The 20383-nt window shown below is 38.6% G+C and overlaps 1 protein-coding gene across 1 annotated transcript in view; it reads left to right on the top strand.

Annotated features, from left to right (window-relative positions):
* TRHDE (thyrotropin releasing hormone degrading enzyme) overlaps positions 1-20383 on the top strand; it is a 205435-nt gene that overhangs the window by 65201 nt on the left and 119851 nt on the right. Inside the window, exon 4 of the mRNA XM_065654127.1 lies at positions 19194-19348. Coding sequence (XP_065510199.1) covers positions 19194-19348 — 155 coding nt within the window. The remainder of the gene's footprint in view (positions 1-19193; positions 19349-20383) is intronic.

Below are 20383 nucleotides of genomic sequence, written 5' to 3'. Positions count from 1 at the left end.
GTTCACTCATGGTCAGTCCAGGCAACTAACATTGTTTGGGTGTCATCTCACAGAATCACAGAATCACAGAATGTTCGGGATTGGAAGGGACCTCGAAAGATCATCTAGTCCAATCCCCCTGCAAGAGCAGGAACACCCAGATGAGATTACAATCTCACTCATTAACATTTCCAAAGCAGGACACAGCAAGGTGATGGGTGGAGATACCAGATTTCTTCCTGCCTGGGTTGAAGTGTACAAATAAGAGGTTTTCTGGCAGAAGATGAGAGAAGAGACTGGAATGTGAAGGATTCCAATGATAGATCCGTGTTATTGAAGGAAGAATGCATCTTGTTATTTGGGGTCTTCTGGTGAAGGGTGAAGGCTACCCTAGGACGTAGGGCACCTGTGAAAATTACATTCCTCAGCCAGAAAAACATCTGACTTACTAACTAAACCATACAGTGTGGGAGAAAAGTATAAAACTGGTTGAAGGGTAAAGCAAATGTGTGCCTACCTCTTCTTCTGTTTAAATTATCATTATGCTTTGGTTTTTTTTTAACTGTGCAAACTAGTCTTTGTGTTTAGAAAATGAGTGTTTATTTCACTTTAACTTGATTTAAGGCTGATTTAAAAATAACTTGTTAACATGGATATACTCCCAATGGCTTGTAATAGTCCTCAAAAATGGGGTGCTGGAGTATTCTATCTATAAAGTACCTAGCCCCCAAATTCAAGGGCATAAAAAAGCTTCTTCTCCCCTTAAATGAGATTGGATAGTTTTTGATTCATTGATTTGGCAGAAGTGTCCCCAAGTGACCACTGATAACAAGCAAAAGTCTTTGCCATGTGGTTGGTAATGTGTGTGTGTCTGGGTTTCAGCTGAGATAGTAACTGGTATAGTGCTGTGTTTTGAATTTAGAATGATAACAATGTTGATAACACACTGAAGTTTTAGTTGTTGTTAAGTAGCAAAGACTTTTCAGCTTCTCACATTGTGCCACATGCACAAGAATCTGGAAGGGCGCACAGCTGGGACAGTTGACACAAACTGACCAAAGGGATATTCCATACCATATGACATCATGCTCAGCATATGAAGATGGGGGAAGAAGGAACAAGGAGGGGGAGAGTTCTGAGTGATGGCATTTGTCTTCCCAAGTTCCTTGCTTTCCTGGAGGTGGCTGAACACCTGCCTGCCAATGTAGCAGCAGAGAATGAATTCCTTGTTTTGCTTTGCTTGTCTGCATGGCATTTGCTTTACCTATTAAACTGTCTTTATCTTGACCCACGCGTTTTCCCACTTTTACTCTTCTGGGTCTCATCCCAATCCCACTGGGGGAATGAGTGAGTGGCTGCGTGGTGCTTAGTTGCCAACTGTGTTAAGGGAATGTTTACACATCAAAGCATATATAGTTATTCTCTGTGATTTCTGTGAGATACATGCCAAACATAAATGAAATATTATAGAAACATGTATGTGTAGGAGAGAAGGACAGAGCAAGACAAAGAAAGATCTGCAGTGCTGGAATTGGAACAGAATTCTTCAGGCCCTAGGGACCCGACTGCATCAGTTTACATTTCCTGGGCCTATTTTGCAGAGAAAACAACTATTTTTTAAAAACAACTATAAATGGAAGTCTTTTTTCTTTGGTTTACGGATCAGCATTGTTGGCAAAGTACACATGAGTTGCCTCGGGGTTGTTGCTGTAAGTTGAAAGCCACTGGCAATCTAGTTTGTTAGGGATGAAACTGTGTATGAAAGAAGAAACTAAAAAGAGAGAGGGGAAAAGATGGAGGGTTTCCTAGGGGGTTGTTTTAAAATGCTATCTCCATGCTTTGTACCTGCTGAGAAATTAGGACTTAAGCTATCCTCAGTTCCCTGTGGCTACTCGCTGTCAGTGCCTGTTTTGGCAATCTCTGAGTAAACAGCGTGGAACAGCTTTGATTCTCTTTCTTCTCCCCTCCTTCCCATCTGTTGCTTCACTCTGAATCATGATGTGTGCCAGCCTTCTTGAGCTGAGAGCGAGATCAAGCAGAGGCTGCTCAGCAAATGCTGCTGGAGTCTGAGGCCCCTGTAATTGGCATTATCTGCAACGTCCCAGGTAGCAGCTGAGGATCAATGCAAACAGAGCAGGGAGAGACACTCAGAGCCTTTGCACTGGTCTAGCAGGTTGCTGAGAAAAGAAGCCCCGTCCTGCAGACTTCTTGCAATCTCCTTGTAAGGTGTTAAGAGCATTAGTGGTTTTTGAGGCTGATACCTCTCAGGAATCAGTCTTCACAGTTAAAGGTGTGCAGTCAGCACTATATATTATTTTCCGGCATATGCCACACTAAGACTAATGTCGGCTAAAGGCAAAAATGTATAGCAAAGGCCGATGTGCATACACTTCAAACTGAAGTCAGAGAGTGTTCTTTTCTTTTTAATAATTAAGCCATTTTCTACCAAAGCTGAGAGCAGAACAGCAGCCCGGTGTGAGCCAATTCGAGGATTCTGCCTTTCCCAGGAACAGTGCCAGATATGGGTGACTAGAGAATATGAGAGATGTGACATTACCTTCATTAGCTGCATACTTATGATTTTGAAGTGTGATTATGAAATTCTTCTTGGAACCCATGAATTTTAAGGTTTTATTTCATTCTGACTGCCATTTTTGCAGAAATGAAGGTTCCTGTCCTGCTTTATAGGAATTTAGAATGCTAGGTGATATGCTAACTATTAAGAGTTTATAAAGCTATGTCATATAAACACAGCTCTCCAAATTTGGCTGTACCTTTCAGCAATGACGACTGATTTTTCTTCCCTGTTGTAACATTTCATCCTGAACATTTTTTGTAAACTGGCCAAAACCAGTAATATCCGTTTTTATTCCCTTGTTTTCAGGAGAAAAGGAAACTAGCAACAAAGAAAAGTGTATTGAAGTGATTCAGATAAGAATTATTCAGAGGCATGGAATTTAAAATGAAAAATTACTTCTAACTCTTTTTTTCCTTTCTGTCTCGTCTCGTCTCTTCTGTTTTTATCAAAACTGTTTTGACTTTGAGAGTACAATATGTATTATTAAGGGGGCTATTCACAGAGAGTTTTTTTAAAGGGAAAAATAAAAATGTAAATGAGTTCATGCAGAACTATGGTTCATCAAATCCTGCAAGGGACACTGCTGCATGTGATGCTCATTGAAAGTGGTAGAAGATTGGTTTAAAACATATAAAAGTTACTAGTGAAGTACAGAAGAGAACTTTTGATTAATTTGCTCCAGTAAGAGATCAGAAGGAAGCTGCCACCTTTTTGTCGGTTTCTGAAACTGATACTGTAGTTACTACAAATATAATTTTTAATATTTTCTGGTACATTGGTGTCTTCTAATGCTGGCTTTGCTGGTTCCTGAAGGTTCAAATAGCACTTCTGATGTGTTTATTTATCTGTGACTGTACCTCTGCTTGATATACTTGTGAAAAGAAATGAACAGCTCTAGTAGTTTCCAAACCTGACATCCTAAAATAAATCATAAGCATAATTTGGGAAACTTGTCAAACTGTAATTAGGATTAGTTTTATTGAAGACTATGTTGTGGTGGTTACTACGCAAAAGATAGAACATAATTAATGACAGCCACTTGAAGTCACCTCGTATTAAATGCCTTTTAGCTGTTGATTTATTGATGCAAAATTACAATGAGATGGCAGTGCCTGCCAGTTCAGCATTTTCGGGTGAGCTGTTCAATCACCTCCAACATATTTCCTTTGTGAGCTGGCAGACACAGCTCTGCATCAGGTGGCTTCGCTGTAACCTGGAACTGTGCAGGCAAATGCTGCTTCAAGTATGTGCTAAGTTGGTGTTTTTCCTGAGCACTCTTCTACTTCATCAGCACTAGCTTTATTCATGTACCTATGCATAACCTTGACATAGAGAGTCAAGAAAAAGCACACTGCAACAGGACTGCTCTTTTAGACACGTTATACTGCAAGGAAGAAGAAATACCAGTGGTCCTGCTTCAACAAAAGTAACACACAGACTGCAAGTTCAGTAGCCCACTGAAAAAAAATTAGGCCTCAACAGAGTATGAAGTCTAGGAAGTTGCAAGTAATTATAGTTTTATGTCAACATCGGTGTATGACCTTCAACCTCAAATCTGATGACAGATATATCTGTGGTTTTCTGATATTCTGTGCTGAAGGAAGAGAGAGTGGTAGAAAATTATCAGACCTGTAAGAAGCCAATTGAATAAATAAAACTAGTCACCTTCAGTTGCAAATGACTACTTAGTAGTCCTATAGTTCAGAAAGAAACACAGAATACTTCCCAACTGCTTGCAGCATGCTTAAAACCTTTAGCACAAAAGATAAAAGCCTCAAAAGATGCAAAGAAAGCAAGGGAGACCAAGAGGTCTCAATCTTCATTGAACCTGGAAATGTATTAAACATAATTTCCCATATGAGCTTGGTAAGCTGATCATACCTCATTCAGTAGACTAGATCAGAAAAAATACTATTGACCTGTGCCAGTGTGACCTAGGGGAAAGTTCCTGGCCTGTCAGTGTGATACATTAACAGGGCAGCAAAAAGATGCAATTGCTGATGCTGCATAAGAAAGGCTGACAAAGCTGTTACATGGGTAATTCCTTTGGGTCTACGATTACATAGACTCAAAAGAGTTTTGAGGATTTATGACACCACTACATTTCTTACTTGTAGAGCCTCACAAGGTTCAGTTCTCTCTTCAGTTTTCTCTTTTGTACCTTCCAGCATTCAGTAAATTGAGGTAGTGCAAATACACCTAAGGGTGGTGAAAGGCAGTAGTCTAATGTGGGGAAAAAAGTGAATAAAGGGTTTTGATCAAAAGGGAAGCATCATTAAGGAACTAGAAGAGGAGAGAGTAAACAAATAATATGATCTGGAAGAGATACACTGGAAATGACGATGAGAGTTGCGGGGAGGCCAGAATGAATGGAAAAGCTTGGATTTTCTGCAGGCCCCATGGAGAAGTCATTACAGGGATTCATGTGCCTGGAGATGTGCTCCTCAACTCTGATTTCAGCAGTACTATTATGATTGGATTGCATTCTGATACAAGTCAAGATATTTCTCTGACTCTGGAAAAACACTTCAAGAGGTAATGACAGAATTTGCCACTGTTGGAGGGGCTTTTTCTATATAGACTTGGTAGCAAAATTCTGTGATAACTTTTGTTATTGTGAGGGTTCCTTGCCTTTCTTCATTAGTTGCTAGAATATAATTGTATAATCCACACATGTCTGTGCATTATAGATTGCATACAATTAATTCATGTGTTTGGACATTTGTTTTCAAATGAAGCTAACCCAGACATTTATTACACAAAATAATTAATATGAAACTATGAGGGAATGTCTGTGGAAAGAGGTGAGTATCTAGGACATGAGATACCAAATGGCTGAATATGCTCTTCTGGATCTTAAAGTGATGGTTGAATTATTCATCTCTTGTCTGATGCTTCTAATGATTTCCATTGGTTACTTCAAGTGCTGAGGTTTGAAAGGGCAGGTTATAATCTCGTTCTTCAACACTGTCAAGCATATTACTCCATTTACTAAAATTTGTATTGTCACTACAACACTGAATATTCACTTGTAAATGAAATAGCAGTTCCTTGTGCAGCATATAGCTGCACATCTGCCACAATAGCTGTGGCCAGAGATAAAAGTGCCTTTTGATAAGTATATGTTTCATTTTTTTTCTTGCTGGCAGGATATCTGGTATTCTTGAAGCCCCTAGTAATTTGTCTCTGTGGATGACTATCCTTGGTCATCACTGTAATACCTGCAAGCTGACATCAAGCTGAACTCCCAGGCAGAGCAGACAGCAAGGAATGTACTGAAATCATGTATGGTAACGCAAAGTGCAGTACCTTTCCTGTCATCTTTGAAGAAAGATGCATTGTACTTCTTTTAAACAGCTATTGAAGCTTTGAAGAAGAAAATTGGGATTGGAATATCCATAAAGAACTAGTCACAGCTGTGGATTTTTATTCCAGATAGCCAGAGGAGGTTCAGCACCTTTGAAGGTATTAAACAAAACCAACCTTGCTTGTTTTAGCTCTATTTGAAATGCAGGCAGGGGAAAAAAATCAATGTTTGCTAAATGAGAGAGAACAAAATTGGCTTTAAGAGTAAAATATCTTCTTGTGGAGCATCAAAATCATAGCATGAAAAAACAAAAAAACCCCGTGTCCTCTTATAGAAATACTATAATATGCCTTTCATCAACTAAAGCCCTGAGATAAGGAGAGAGCTCCTCCACTGATACAGTTGGCATTGTTTAATTTAAACCAGTAGATTTTTAATGCTTTCACCAAGAAAGAATGCCCCAGTTCTCCTTTGTTTTTCTTCATCCTCTTCTGCATCTCTCATTTGCATTCTCAGATGTCAATGAGGTGCTAGGCTTTGATTTTCCACATACTTAATCATTTCCTTTAAGCGAGTCTTTAGTCCTTTTGAATCTGATTTCCATTGGAACCAGCACTGTTATACATTGTTCCAGAACTGAAAAGGGACCAGGAACCACATGAAAACAGTTTCATTCAGGCTGTTTTATAGTCTGTCTATAGAAAGAGAAGATGATGTCTTCAGTGTAAAGGAGAAATTGGTTCATAGACTTCAGTGTGAATCTCATTTTCAGTGCAGCTGATTTGATGACTTGGGATGCTGGTTTACTAAGTTCACTACAGGGCTGTGGTGGGCCTCTCCATGGTATTGAGATTTTTAAGAGCAATCGTGGTGCACAATGAATTATCTGTGTAGTCTGAACTATGTTCATAGGAGCCAGAACAAAAGATTTTCTAGATTCAAGGACTATTAAATCCTGATCCCATACCAGTTGTTCTTTTGTCCCTTTCTTTATACTGAAGATCTAGCAGGTTGTTCTCTTTCTTTTAACAGACTCTGCAATACTTATTTTGCGCAAGTTATTCTTACATTTTCTGAAAAGAAAAGCCTTTATGCCCTTTCATAGTCTTTATCAAACATTACTGATGCAGCAAAATCTTTAATTGGATTCTTTTTCTTTTAAGTTGAATGATCAGAAATTGTTTTTTATGTAAATAATAATGAAGCAACATGGTACAGAAAATTATGATTCTAAAAAAGTCGCCATAATAAAAAGACTTTAAAATGAAAACTATATTATTTTGATCTAAATTATTCATAGGTTATCAAGTTTAGATGAGGTTTGTGAACCTAACTTAGTTATGGTTCTTTAATATAACTTTAATATAACTTTAATGTTTAAATCTATGATGCAAGGAATGAAATTCTACTAAGAGAAACCATTCTGATTTCTGTATAATTGGAAAAGTTTATGTATGCAGTGGGCTAGTAGCACTGAGAGCAGACATTTATCTCCATGACTTCATAATGCCACATTATAACATGGGGCATAGGCAAGACTGCACTTGAACAAGTAGTACTCTTTTAGGACAAGAACATGCTCCATCTGATCTCCTGGTCAGATCTCCTTCTATGACAAGGTGACCTGCTTAGCGAATGTGGGAAAGGCTGTGGACGCTGTCTACCTAGACTTTAGTAAAACCTTTGATGTAATTTCCCACAGCATTCTCCCGGAGAAACTGGCTGCTCATGGCCTGGACTATTCACTGGGTAAAGAACTGGCTGGATGGACAGGCCCAAAGAGTTGTGGTGAATGGAGTTCAATCCAGGTGGTGGCAAATCACAAGCGGTGTTCCCCAGGGCTCAGTATTGCGGCCAGTTCTGTTTAAGATCTTTATCAGTGGTCTGGATGAGGGGATTGAGTGCACCTTCAGTAAGTTTGCAGACAGCGCCAAGTTGGGTGGGAGTGTTGATCTGCTGGAGAGTGGGAAGGCTCTACAGAGGGATCTGGACTGGCTGGATTGTTGGGCTGAAGCCAGTTGCGTGGGGTTCAACAAGGCCAAGTGCCAGGTCCTGCACTTGGGTCGCAACAACCCCAGGCAGCACTACAGGCTTGGGGAAGAGTGGCTGGAAAGCTGCCTGGAGGAAAAGGACCTGGGGGTGTTGGTCGGCAGCATCTGAACATGAGCCAGCAGTGTGCCCAGGTGGCCAAAAAGGCCAACAGCATCCTGGCTTGTATCAGGAATACTGTGGCCAACAGGACTAAGGCAGTGATTGTCCCGCATGGAAGACAAGACAGTGATTTGGAGAGCAGTGTAGAGGAAAGGGACCTGGGGGTCCTGGTGGACAGCAGGATGACCATGAGCCAGTACTGTGCCCTTGTGGCCAGGAAGGTCAATGGCATCCTGGGGTGTATTGGAAGGGTTGTGGTTAGTAGATCGAGAAAGGTTCTCCTCCCCCTCTACTCTGCCCTTTTGAGACCGCATTTGGAATATCGTGTCCAGTTCTGGGCCCCTCGGTGCAAGAAGGACAGGGAACTGCTTGAAAGAGTCCAGTGCAGAGCCACAAAGATGATGAAGGGAGTGGAGCATCTCCCTTATGAGGAAAGGCTGCAGGAGCTGGGTCTCTTTAGCTTGGAGAAGAGGAGACTGAGGGGCGACCTCATTAATGTTTATAAATATGTAAAGGGTGAATGTCACGAGGATGGAGCCAGGCTCTTCTCAGTGACAACCAATGATAAGACAAGGGGCAATGCGTTTAAACTGGAACACAGGAGGTTCCGCTTAAATATGAGAAGAAACTTCTTCACAGTGAGGGTGACAGAGCACTGGAACAGGCTGCCCAGGGAGGTTGTGGAGTCTCCTCTGGGGACATTCAAAACCTGCCTGGACACATTCCTGTGTAACCTCATCTGGATGTTCCTGCTCCGGCGGGGGAATTGGACTAGAGGATCTTTCGAGGTCCCTTCCAATCCCTAACATTCTGTGATTCTGTGATTTGGAACAGTCAGCATGGATTCATGAAGGGGCAGTTCTGCTCAACCAACCTAATAACCTTCTGTGATGAAATGATTGGCTTGGTAGATGATAGAAGAGCAATGGATATTGCCTACCTGGACTTCAGTAAGGTTTTTGTTTCTGTCTCCCATAAGATCCTTGTAGAGAAGCTGATGAAGTGTGAACTAGATGAGCAGACAGTGAGGTGGACTTTTCTGATGGCTGTAAATGGGATTCCTCAGTAGTGCTTACAGTAGTTGCTGATAAAAAACCCCTGCATTTGGCGCAAATTCAGTCACCTAACCCATTATTCCAAGGAATCTCAGTCTCTTTCCTATTGGCTAGGCATGATGATAATGCTGTCCTTATGGTTTGCCTGGGCATTTTTGTGCATCGACATCTCTCCATACTTGCAGTACAGTACTTCCATTATTTGCCCTTTATGCTTTTTCTTTGTATGTTTAGTTTTAGCTTGGCATTTTTTAAATCTTTTCAGAGTTGTCCAAAGCCTTTTGCCACTCTCTTTTCCTGTTTTTTCCCATACGAAGTGTTACTGTGTAAAACCTGATACCCTATCTATGCCATCACAAGATGAATGCGTTTTCAAATGGCACCTGCCAGAATTTTATGTATTCATCTAACATAGAAATACTTGACATTAATGGTCTCTCAAAATATCTCCCCTTGTAGGCAATTAAAACAAGTTCCGATTTTACATGGGTTTTTCCTTGTGCAAAAGCAGGGGAAGACATACCTTCTTTATGTTGTCTCACTTGTGAGATCCTGCAGTTGTCTGACTTCGAGAGCAGCGAGGCTGCAGTGGGGATCAGTTGCTGCAAGCCCACTGCTGTCCCAGAGTGGTTCATTACTGGTGTGTTAGCATTACTAGTCTCAGTTAGCAGTCAGTAATGAGCTGCATAGATTTTATTCTATTTAGATCTTTGTCCAATGCAGGTAAAGATTGGTACAGGATGTAAGCTCCAGTGGAAGTCACATTACACACTGACAAATGCAAATCAATTACCAAAGGGAGGGGGAAATGTTTTTATCCCATCATTGAAGTCCTTGAAGTTAAGAAGCTGCTTATGAGCCAGTTTAGTATGGAAGATAATTTTTAGTCTAACAAACAGCTATTTGCGTATCTAAGGAAGTGAACAAGCACTATTAAGAGAAATGGACAGACTGTGTCTCGAAAATGGGCAAAACAGAATGAGTCAGGATGAAGGATTAAGTCTGTTTAGATCCCAGGAACATATAGGTGAGATTGGCGAAAGCCTGTTGTGGTTTAACCAAGGAACATGCAAGAATATGAAGATCTAAAAGGGAATGGAAGAAATGCACCTGAAAGTGCTCTGTGAGAAGTTCATCTCTTGGAGATGAATTCTCAGACTAGAACTTCTGAATAATTTTTTGGTGCTAGACAAAACATGAAACAGAAGGTGTGCACGAGGACTGGAGCCACGATTGCCCACTTGTCAGTGCCATCTGAGTATGGATGTAAGTATGGATCAGTGGAAATGCATTAAGCATAGATTTTGTTTATTTGGTGGTAACTTTTGTAAGCATTTGTTACAGTGTTGTCTGTTTTGAAAGTTATTGATAAAATTTCTTACTGATTTTTGAACTTCTGGCTTAAACATGATTTAAGGGAACTAACAAGGCATATTTTATACAAAAGTGTAGCAATACCCTACCTTGGGGCATTTGTCTATCATAGAAGTACCCAGGAAATACTAATAGGAATTGGTGTTGCTGTCGTATTCCCCTTTGTCAATACAGTCACTCCATCAGTGGAGGGAAGAGATGTAATCCATCACCTTTCACATATTTCTTCCCATACAGTGAAGAGGACTGTCCCTTGTCCATTCTGTCATTGTGTGTGCAGCTCCAAATGTTCTCTGAGCTCTGCATGATTTTCTGTTTTGGTTTTCTTTTCTGGTGGGATATTGGACTATCAGTCTTACCATGTCAGAGGTCTGACTGATCTCTATAAACTTTGCTGTGGACTGGATGACTCCTGTTGTTTGTCAGGCTCTGCTTTTCCTACTTTTTGCGTCTCCTGGTAGTCTGCCATTGATGTGCCTATCCCAGGTCTGTCACATCCTCTTTTGTTCTCTGGTCTTGTTAGCTCCTTGCCAAACTTCAGTAGTACAGTTCGGTTTGTATCAGTCGCCAGCCTCTCTTTAGTGTGTCATTTTTCTTTTGTAACTTCAGATTAAAAGCATTTATTTCTAGAGTTTTGTTTTTACATGGTTTGCAGTATTCTTCCATTTATGTAACACATTTTCATGTTTGGGTTCTACTCTCTGAGTTAATTGAAACTATTAAACACTCCAAGTATATCTGAAACCATAAGTTTCAAAAATAAGGCTACTTTCTAAGTATTGTCTTTCTCTTCCCTACCACCTATTGCTTCCAGGTGCAGAAAGAAGCATCTTTTCTGTCTCTTCCCGTTGTTTTCCATGCTCAGAGAGATTTTCGCCTCTGGTGGTGGTTTCAGCTGCTCTACTTTTCCACCCTGCTTATGTCTTTTAATTTCTTCTTTTCCCCTTCTGCTCATAAACATGTGGCCTTCAGGAATAAGTCTGGGTCCAAGATTCTTAAAAAAGATTCTGTCTATTCAGAGACCTATTACTGCCTACCTCTGTGTACTGGGACATGGGCTGAGTGGAGCCTGTTGCTCAGCCTTCCTGCGCCAGGGAAGCGAAGCTTCTTAGAGGCCCAAGTCCTGGCACTGATTTTACTGTGAGAAATCTGGAGTAACTGTGTAGAGAAGAATTTTTATTTTCTCTTTTCTTTTTTTTTTTTTTTTTCCTGTCACAATCTTGCATGCCCGCTTTTTAACTGTGATTTTTCAGCTGTGATGGGTAACTGCACATCACATTGCTGGCAGCTTGTGCCCATGCTGAACCCAGAACAGAATGTAGGAGTAAACTGACTTACTTAAGTCTCTTCAGGATATCTAAGTGCATCAAGAAGTTCAGTTTTGACTTTCACATTTTGGTTCCGCTGGTCCATTAGGGTGTTTCTGTGAGCCTGTAGTAAGTGTGAATACGGATTCTGTGAAAAGACGGTTTAAGCGGTTACATCCTTGGGCACAAAGGTGGAGGAGGGAGTGTGGACTCACCTGAGAACAGAATGAGTTGTCTGTTACTGTGTGTCTCTAGAATTCAGGATGATAGGGGTTTTTTATATGTCACAGAAAGTTGTTGATTCTTGATGTATTAAATAAACTGATGAATAGATTACTATTTTTGCTAGTAAAAAATTATCCTGATCTAATATTATCTAAAGAATTTGCATAAGAAGGTAAGATAAACTTTATTTTAGGACTTAGGATAAACAACAAGACCTAAACCCAATATCACAGCAGCTATCCAGGACAGTCCATTTGTATTTCTTCATCTTACTCTGGAGGAGCATAGAATATAAATAGATACAGTCCCCACAAAAACATTGCCTTCAGATGTAGTGCATATGATTAGCTATACTGTAAATTAATCTCCATGTGGAATATTGTGATGCATATTGTTGAGATACTGGTAATGTGAAATACCTGCCTGTCTTCCGAAAATTCCTGGTTTTACTTTCACTGCTAAACTGTTCCCATCACTTGTGACTATGATCTCACTTTAGGGCAAACATAAAAGAGGTAAATGTAGGTATATAGTGTTGTACTAATGGAAACACTCATGTCTTTATTACTGTGATGCAAATCAGTTTTATGTAAGCGAAGTGAAAAGATTTGTTTTACCTCATTGTAATAATTCTTAAGTAGTATGGATTTCTGGAGTTTTCTGTGTACCTCCACCTCGGTTTTGCAGTGAAGGGAAGGAACACAGCAGTGGTACTTGATCATTTTCTTCATGGCAGTATTCATACTGGAAGTGCTTGGTTATCAGTGATGTGTTGTTTTCAGCCGTGGAATCCTCATGCTCTACTAACTGTGATGGTAGGAAAATGGCTGTTGGCAATTTTCCATCATGTCAATGCTCGTAGTATTTACATTAGAAACAGTATTGTGAAGGCAGCAAAAGTCTTTCTTGGTTTTTTCGCCTCTCCAGATCTTCTGGTGCTGAGAGTTGGAATGTATTTTCTCCGTTCATCTGTTTTGTATATACTGTAAGGGATGCACATACAGCACTAGCCCTGTAACCTGGCGTAAGAGAAACCTGAGTTGATTTCAGTCTGTGTCTTGGTTTGTTCCATGTAATTCTTTGTTCTAATATATGTCTAAGAAGAGTTTAGAATACCCATATTAGACTGAAGGCTGGGAAAAAAGATTCATATTTATAAAGAAACTTTGTGAAAGATTTTTTTTTTCCTTGTTTGTTATACTGCAGCTATTAATAATGATGTGTCCAGGTATTATTTAAAAGAAAGGCATTGTTCATGTAGAGATCGATACAACCAAGATGATACATAATTCAGCCTCAATGAGTGATTGCGTTCATTTTTCATGTTAACGTAGAATCATTTTATATACTTTGAAATAACAAAGGAATGATCTATAGATTTGGGTTATGAAAATTGAAAGCAAATTAATAATACGCACATCAAATAAAATCAATGTGTTTCTATTTTATCTTCTTAAACTGTAAACTAGCCATCACCCAGCATCAAGGCTCAGTTGCTTGAAAAAAGCTTTTCTTTCTGTATTATTGCTGATTCTCCCCACTTACCCTCCCCAGCTTTCCTTCCTATGTTTTTTTCTATCTTGGATCCCTTAGTAATCACATTGCATTAAACATCTGCTATTCATATCAAACACTCTGGAAATCTATCCATTGCTTATGTCAGTTAATGTTAAATAATACTTTGTACAGCAATAAGAAGCAATAAAAAGCCCAACAATAAAGCACTGTGTGTCAGTGATTTCTCCTCAGGGTCTGCAACAAGCCATTTGATTTGACTGAAATAATGGCAAACAGTTTTAGACCTTTGCATTAACTCTGCAGGCTAACGTCCATGTGGGTTGGTGTCATGCTTACAGAAGGATATTGGTGGTGAGCATTCAAATCCATCAGTTGTGTTTCATTCTGCTGTTCCAGTCAGTTGGAGACCTTCCTGTTGGCTTCAGAGAGCTTCCAGCAAGCCCTGGGATGCTAGTGTTTTTCTTTTTCTTCTTTTTCTTTCTCAGATAACTTTTTAAGAAGGATATGAAAGTATATACAATGAAAATTTGGTTTTCCGATTGAAACTTCTCTGTCATATAACAAGCAAACAGTGCAGAAAAGAAGGTTTTTCAGTAGTCAGTTTAGATATTTCTCATAAGTACTGTTACCAATAGTTCTTTATCAGAAGAAAATTTGGATTATTTCTTACAATGACTAGTTTGATTTAATGGTTTTTAACCAGAACTGTCACTTTTCGTAGTTGGCTTGTTCCTTAAAACCTACATAACTCATTAAATGGCATCTTCTACTTATTCTTAGTAAAAGAAATGGTTTTGATTCAGGAATCTGAGTTGCAAAAATATAAACTTTCTTAGTAAATAGTTCTCGTTTTTGTACAACAGCATTCATTTAGGAAATTGCACAAGACCTTCAGAGAGATTTAATAAAGCTATTGATCGCATTATGCAGCATTAGGAAAGGGCAAAACCATACTTTGGGTTTTCATTTGTCAAGACTAAAATAAACTGATATTTGACCGTGCTTTCTCTTAATTTGTTGAAGCTGTCAAAAAAGTGAAATACCTGGTAGCAAGAAATCTACACCTGAAATCTTGAAGAAAGACTCTCTCAAGAAATGAATGAAAATAATATTCTAAGAGGCACATAGGTAAATCCAGATTATTTTTATAGCATCATTTTTGTAACAAAAATAGGTATTTTAAGGAAAAAACATGGAGTCCATGGAGTGGACAATTTTTTGCTGTATGCCTCCTGGTTTTATCAAGGAAAATATATGTGTAAAGATGCTTGTGAGAAAATTCTTATTTCTTGCTGTATGTTCTCAAGTTCAGTGTTTCAGGGCTCTCAGATTTTTTGAGGGAGACTTATCATGTACAGTAACAGAAAATTTGCAGAAACTGTTCACAGAGTTATCTATCTCTCTCTCTCTCTCTCTCTCTCTCTCTCTCTCTCTTTCTCTCCTGGTAGATGCTTTTTTATATTCCAGAAATTTAATGCTGTCGTATGTTCTGGAGGATCTACCCCTCAGTTGCATTTCAACCAGAAGCTAAACCAAATAAAATTACAGTACATAATATTAGTAAATGTTTTTGTGCATGTCTGTCTGTCTGTGTTTATATACACATTCATATTTACATGTATAGTAAGGATGTGTGCCTGTTATACCAGTAGGATGTTAAAACAGTAGGATGATAAAGGAGGGGGGAAGGATCCCCAACTTCAGGATACTCCGCATGAGAGAGCTGAATCTTGTTTCACATTTAATTCTATTCAGTTCTAATCCTGCTCTCGTTTAAATCAAGAGCGATGTTCCCAGTTGTGTGGTTTGGGGAATTTAATGTTTTTTAAGGGTGCCTAGAAAATACTATCGAGTGGGGAAAAAGGAAAACCAGTATCATTTGTTCATATTGCATAGATGCTAAGTTCACAGATAAAAAAAAAACAACAAAAAAAAACCCCCACCAACATTGAACTTAGGTGTGAAATTGCTAATTTATGTTTTGCACTATGATGATACTTGCTAATAATGTCAGACAACTATATTTTGATGTAAGCTCACATAGTTATGATGCCTTAATTAAACAGTTGGAAATAAAACAAACTGTTGAGCTATGTACAGTTTTTGTAACTTGAGATGTTTTTCATGAGATTCACACAGAAATAGATTTTTAAAACGTCCAAATGCCATCCTTGTATTCGAATAATTGTACCAGTATAGTATGTTTGTGTGAAGTTCCAGCATGTTTTTGTCCTGATGGCTTTTCTGGTGATTTTATTTTAGCTGTGCAGTTTTCACTTCTTGGTCATGAATTTAGTCTCTGTGAAGGCCAAGAGGTGGAAACCCTCTATTTTCCAGCAGTACACAGGACTCTGCACTGCTCTATCAGGAAATCTCAAGTAACAGTTTTATGATGTATGAGGATATTATTCTTTGCAAGCAATAACACGCATTTCTATTTCCCCAGCAATATCCACATAATCAAACATTCACAAGTGCTTTACAAAGAATTTAATTAAATAGTGTGCAGACTAACTGGATGCAGCATGCACACAAGCTCTTATATATTCAGTAGTTCACATTTTACTGTTAGTGCAAAACACTTTTGAGCAGTACAACATGTTAATTATATTTTTATCAAAACGTGTGTCATCACCCCTCCTTTTGTACCTTGCTCCTTAAAAATTACACTAAAACCTTAACAGATGTCATCTCCAGGAGCACAGGATGCCTTCCTCAGTGCCCCCTAATGGTGTGATAAACAGAAGGAAACACAAATGCTCATGTTGAGACTTGCACATCAAATGTTGTTCCTCTGAAATCAAACATTTATGACTCCCCAGAGAAAGATATAGATTATTGTCTTTTACCACAAAACTAGGCGTGTTTGGAATTTTATTTAAAGGTAGTAGAAATTTCCGGAGCAATCAAGACCAACCACTGAAGAGTTTCATTTCTAACTTAACACCAAGACTGGACATTCAGAGTTTAGACGTGGACAATGAGAAGAAAAACATTTTTCTTTTTGTGATAATGGATATGTTCAGAGTCCATTCTGTCAGCTGCTGGAGGTTAAAAAAGTCTCTTCTTTGGCATTAGAGTGCAGTGCATCAGACCCTGCACTAGGAAAAGGTAGAGGTGTATTCATACATTGTAGTAAACTTCTTAATTCATTCAGCATCATTGGTATGCTCATGTCACCTGCAAGGATTAGCATTCTGGAAACCAACAGGTTTATCATCTGTTTTGTTTTGTCTGCTCAGAAAAGCCCTTTAAGCATTACGCAGTGCATGAGAGGAGTTTCCAGACTGGCAGAGAAATGGGGCTATGTTGGATGAAAGTGATTTAGAATATTCCTCTGTGGTTGTCTACCTGCAAGGCAGTTAGCTGTCCATCAGATTGGAAGGTTTTATTGGTACGTCAGTGCTATAAAGTATCAGTCTAAATGAGCAGAGCAATACCAATGACACAAATAGTGAAAGACGGTCTACAATCAGCCTGTAAAGGTGGTTACTGTGAGACCTCACCCTAGTTTCCCAGTTCCACAGAGTTGTTCCAGTTTATTACTGGCTGACGCTAGCAAAATCGGTCCATTATGACTGGCAAGAAAGACCAAAAGCTGCAAATTAAGCCCAAGGAGAGAATGGAAACGGTTAAAAGGAGGGAACTGTTTTTACTGTCATGCTAGTTCTATTTTGGTGTTACTTTGCTTATTTGAGGGGGACGGCTGAAAACTTAATTGGTGTAAATAAGAACAGGGTCTCTCTGTGTTCGTCTTCTGAAGGTGCGTTTTGGAGGAAAGTTTAATTGCTGTAGAAGAAGTTACAGCTTTCTTTACAGAGTTGAGAATGAGAGACATCCGTGTTTAATGTTAATGAAGATTTGCCATTAACTTCAGGGGTTTCACCCAATAGTCTTTATGTCATTTTTTTTTCCTTATTCCTTCTTTGTATAGCAGACAGGATTTATTCATTTTTGCATGTCATTTATAACAAATTGCAGTTATTCTAAAAATATTTGTACAATTTAAGCTTCAACTGAAGAAGAAAAGGAAAGCATGTAATTTTGAATTTATTCACATATCTAATCTTGAACACTGTGTTTTGGATTTTTGCTTTATTTTCTTTAATTAGGCTCTGTTCTAGTGTCTGCCTTTATATAAAATATTTATTCTTTACCATTTGTAGCATGACTCTGTTTGCAATTTGGATGTTTTCAGTTTGCTTGTATTTGGAAGTAGCTGCTAGACTCTCTCTGTGCTTCCACTAGAAGGCTGGTATTTTTATGCTCCCTGCAGCAGTCCCTTTTCAGGAGTGCTGGAATGTCTCCAAGTTCTCCATTCCTGATATTTCAGTGGCAACTTTGTGTGAATCCTGAAGTACAGCTCCTGCCGTCAGGTTGTCCTCCAAGCCAATTCCACCACATGTATGAGCCAAAGCCAAAACAAACTTATGGGATGTGTCAGTGCTGTGATATAATTTAGAGCATTATTTAGAATAAGCAGGTCAGAATTTTTCTTCTTCAGGTTAGGAAATCAATCCAGAGACCTTTCATCCCACCTTGTAAAGTACCACCTAGATATACTTGTGTTAACTATGAATGAACCTAGCTCTGGAACCAGAAGTAATACAGCCAAATGAGAGGAGTGTAGCAGCCAGGCTAATTAATCAAGAAACCAGGCTAATTAGTTTGACTGGAGGGAGCACCATGCTGATGTGACAGTGTAGCTTCCAAAATTTTGGCCAATTTGTACGCAGGATGCACTGGGCTTCTTGTAGACATACAAGATGTTTCTGGGCTCTTTCAGATGTTTTTGCTGTGAAGCAGCATTGCATATTTGTTTATTCCCTGTGTCAATTTACTGTAATTTTAGATTTATTTCCAGGCTGATAGTCAATTTTTGTTCCTTCTCAATCTGCTGCATTAAGATTTTTCTAACACATGGATAGATATTGTATTATGGTATTGTCTTGTTAAACCTCATGCTACTGAGAGAAATTCCCCACTGCTGTTTTGTACGTGATGAAGGACCTTCTCATCTTCTTCTCAATATTTTATCACTTACTGAATACAAAACTGAAGTAATACTTCTGAAGTTGTGTATGGCATCGTCGTTCCAGCCTGTGGGGTTGAGAGATGGCTGTCAGCAGTCTTGTTCTCAGGGGATGCCTGCTAGCAATAGTGCGCCCTGAGAGATGCTTTGTTTTTTAAGAACTGGTGATTCTGAACAGTTTGCCGTCCTTCTGGTTGTTATGGAGCAGCCTTTTCTTCAGCGTTCCCCTTAATGTTAGTCCTTACATACAGTTTGGTACATAAGGCGTTCATAAAGGAGTCACTTTAATGAATAGGTAAAAGATACATGTGATAAAAGGCTGTGTTACTACATTGATATAGTAAACATGATAAGCAGTATCAAACCCAGAAGTAAATTAACAAGGTATTGTAAATAAGCTGGATTCTGTATAGGAAACTTCAATTTGAAATACTAAGTACTGTGTTAAAGCAATAGCATGGTAATGTGTGATCAAATAGTGCCATAAGATAAAAAATGAATATTTTATTGTTTCCTAAATAATGGTACTAGAGAGCTGAAATTAATTTTTGTTTTTTACATGTGTATTATTTAAAATGCTTTTTGTGATCATTTATGGTCGGCCTTACAGTAGCTCTTCAGCATAGTAGCTTCCACAATAGTTAACATATATTTTTTCTGTTTCTAGATCTGTTAGCTGTGCCTAAGCATCCATATGCTGCTATGGAGAACTGGGGACTGAGTGTTTTTGTGGAGCAAAGGATACTGCTAGATCCAAGTATTTCTTCTATATCATACCTACTGGATGTCACCATGGTCATTGTACATGAGCTATGTCATCAGGTATTAAAGGTGTTCAGATATTTGATATTAATGTCTGAAACTGTGTATTCCTTTTCAAAACCAAAAATTAATTTGTGTTGTTCACATAGACAGTTGCAACTTTTTATTGTAACTGGAGTCCAATTAATACAGAGATTTGTAAGACACATAACTACAATGCAGAAACTGGGAAGACTCAAAAAAGGGTAGAAGAGAAAATTAGTAGTGATGAACAACTTCCCTATTTCCGTATGATTATATTCTATATTCTGCATGTTTGTGTGTGAGTGTGTTGTTGGTGTGTAGACTAGACACATTGATAAGTGTAGAAAAGGATTTCTTGCAGAACAGTAGCAGATTCATGCTGAATTTCATGTTCATGTAAAAAAATGTTTTGGCTGAAAGCAATTCAGTAGTCATTTTCTTCTTCCGTCACATATGCACATACTTCCTTTTTTTTTAAAAAAAAATTAGTTTTGGTGTGGACCCTCTGTTCACTAGTGGTGGATAATCGAGTATATGTACAGCAACTTCTGTATCGATAAGAAAAGTTTGTAGTAAACCCATATTACAATTTATTTTACATTTCTTCCATCTTCTTATCTCAAACGAAACACATTATGTGTGTTTAGTAATATTGAGTTGAATGCAAATGTTATTGAAGAAATTTGCTACAGGGGCAGAAAACCCTTACTTGCACTCATAAGAGGCATAATCATAGCCTTCAGGTTAAAATGAACAAAATCCTACTGTGTAATCAGCATGGCTTATGTCTGTAACTTTACACAGCATTCTTTAAAAGGCAATGAAAATTCTTAACACTTTCTGCAAATAAAAAGTACCATATAAAAGGGAGCCTTTGTGATGGAGTCCTGGTAGGTGAACCTGGAAATAGTAATGTTTGGTTCATATTCATGTTTCACATTAAAACTGTTGATGAATATGAAGTCCTCAACTACAACATGACATTTTTATTGAAAGTTATTGCTGGTTTGTTCTCAATACGATCATCTGATTTTATTATGTGCTCTTTATTGTGTAGTACAATAGAGTAGT

Source organism: Caloenas nicobarica, chromosome 1 (genome assembly GCF_036013445.1).
Source record: "Caloenas nicobarica isolate bCalNic1 chromosome 1, bCalNic1.hap1, whole genome shotgun sequence".
NCBI classification, from domain to species: domain Eukaryota; kingdom Metazoa; phylum Chordata; class Aves; order Columbiformes; family Columbidae; genus Caloenas; species Caloenas nicobarica.
This window is presented reverse-complemented; position numbering and strand designations above follow the sequence as displayed.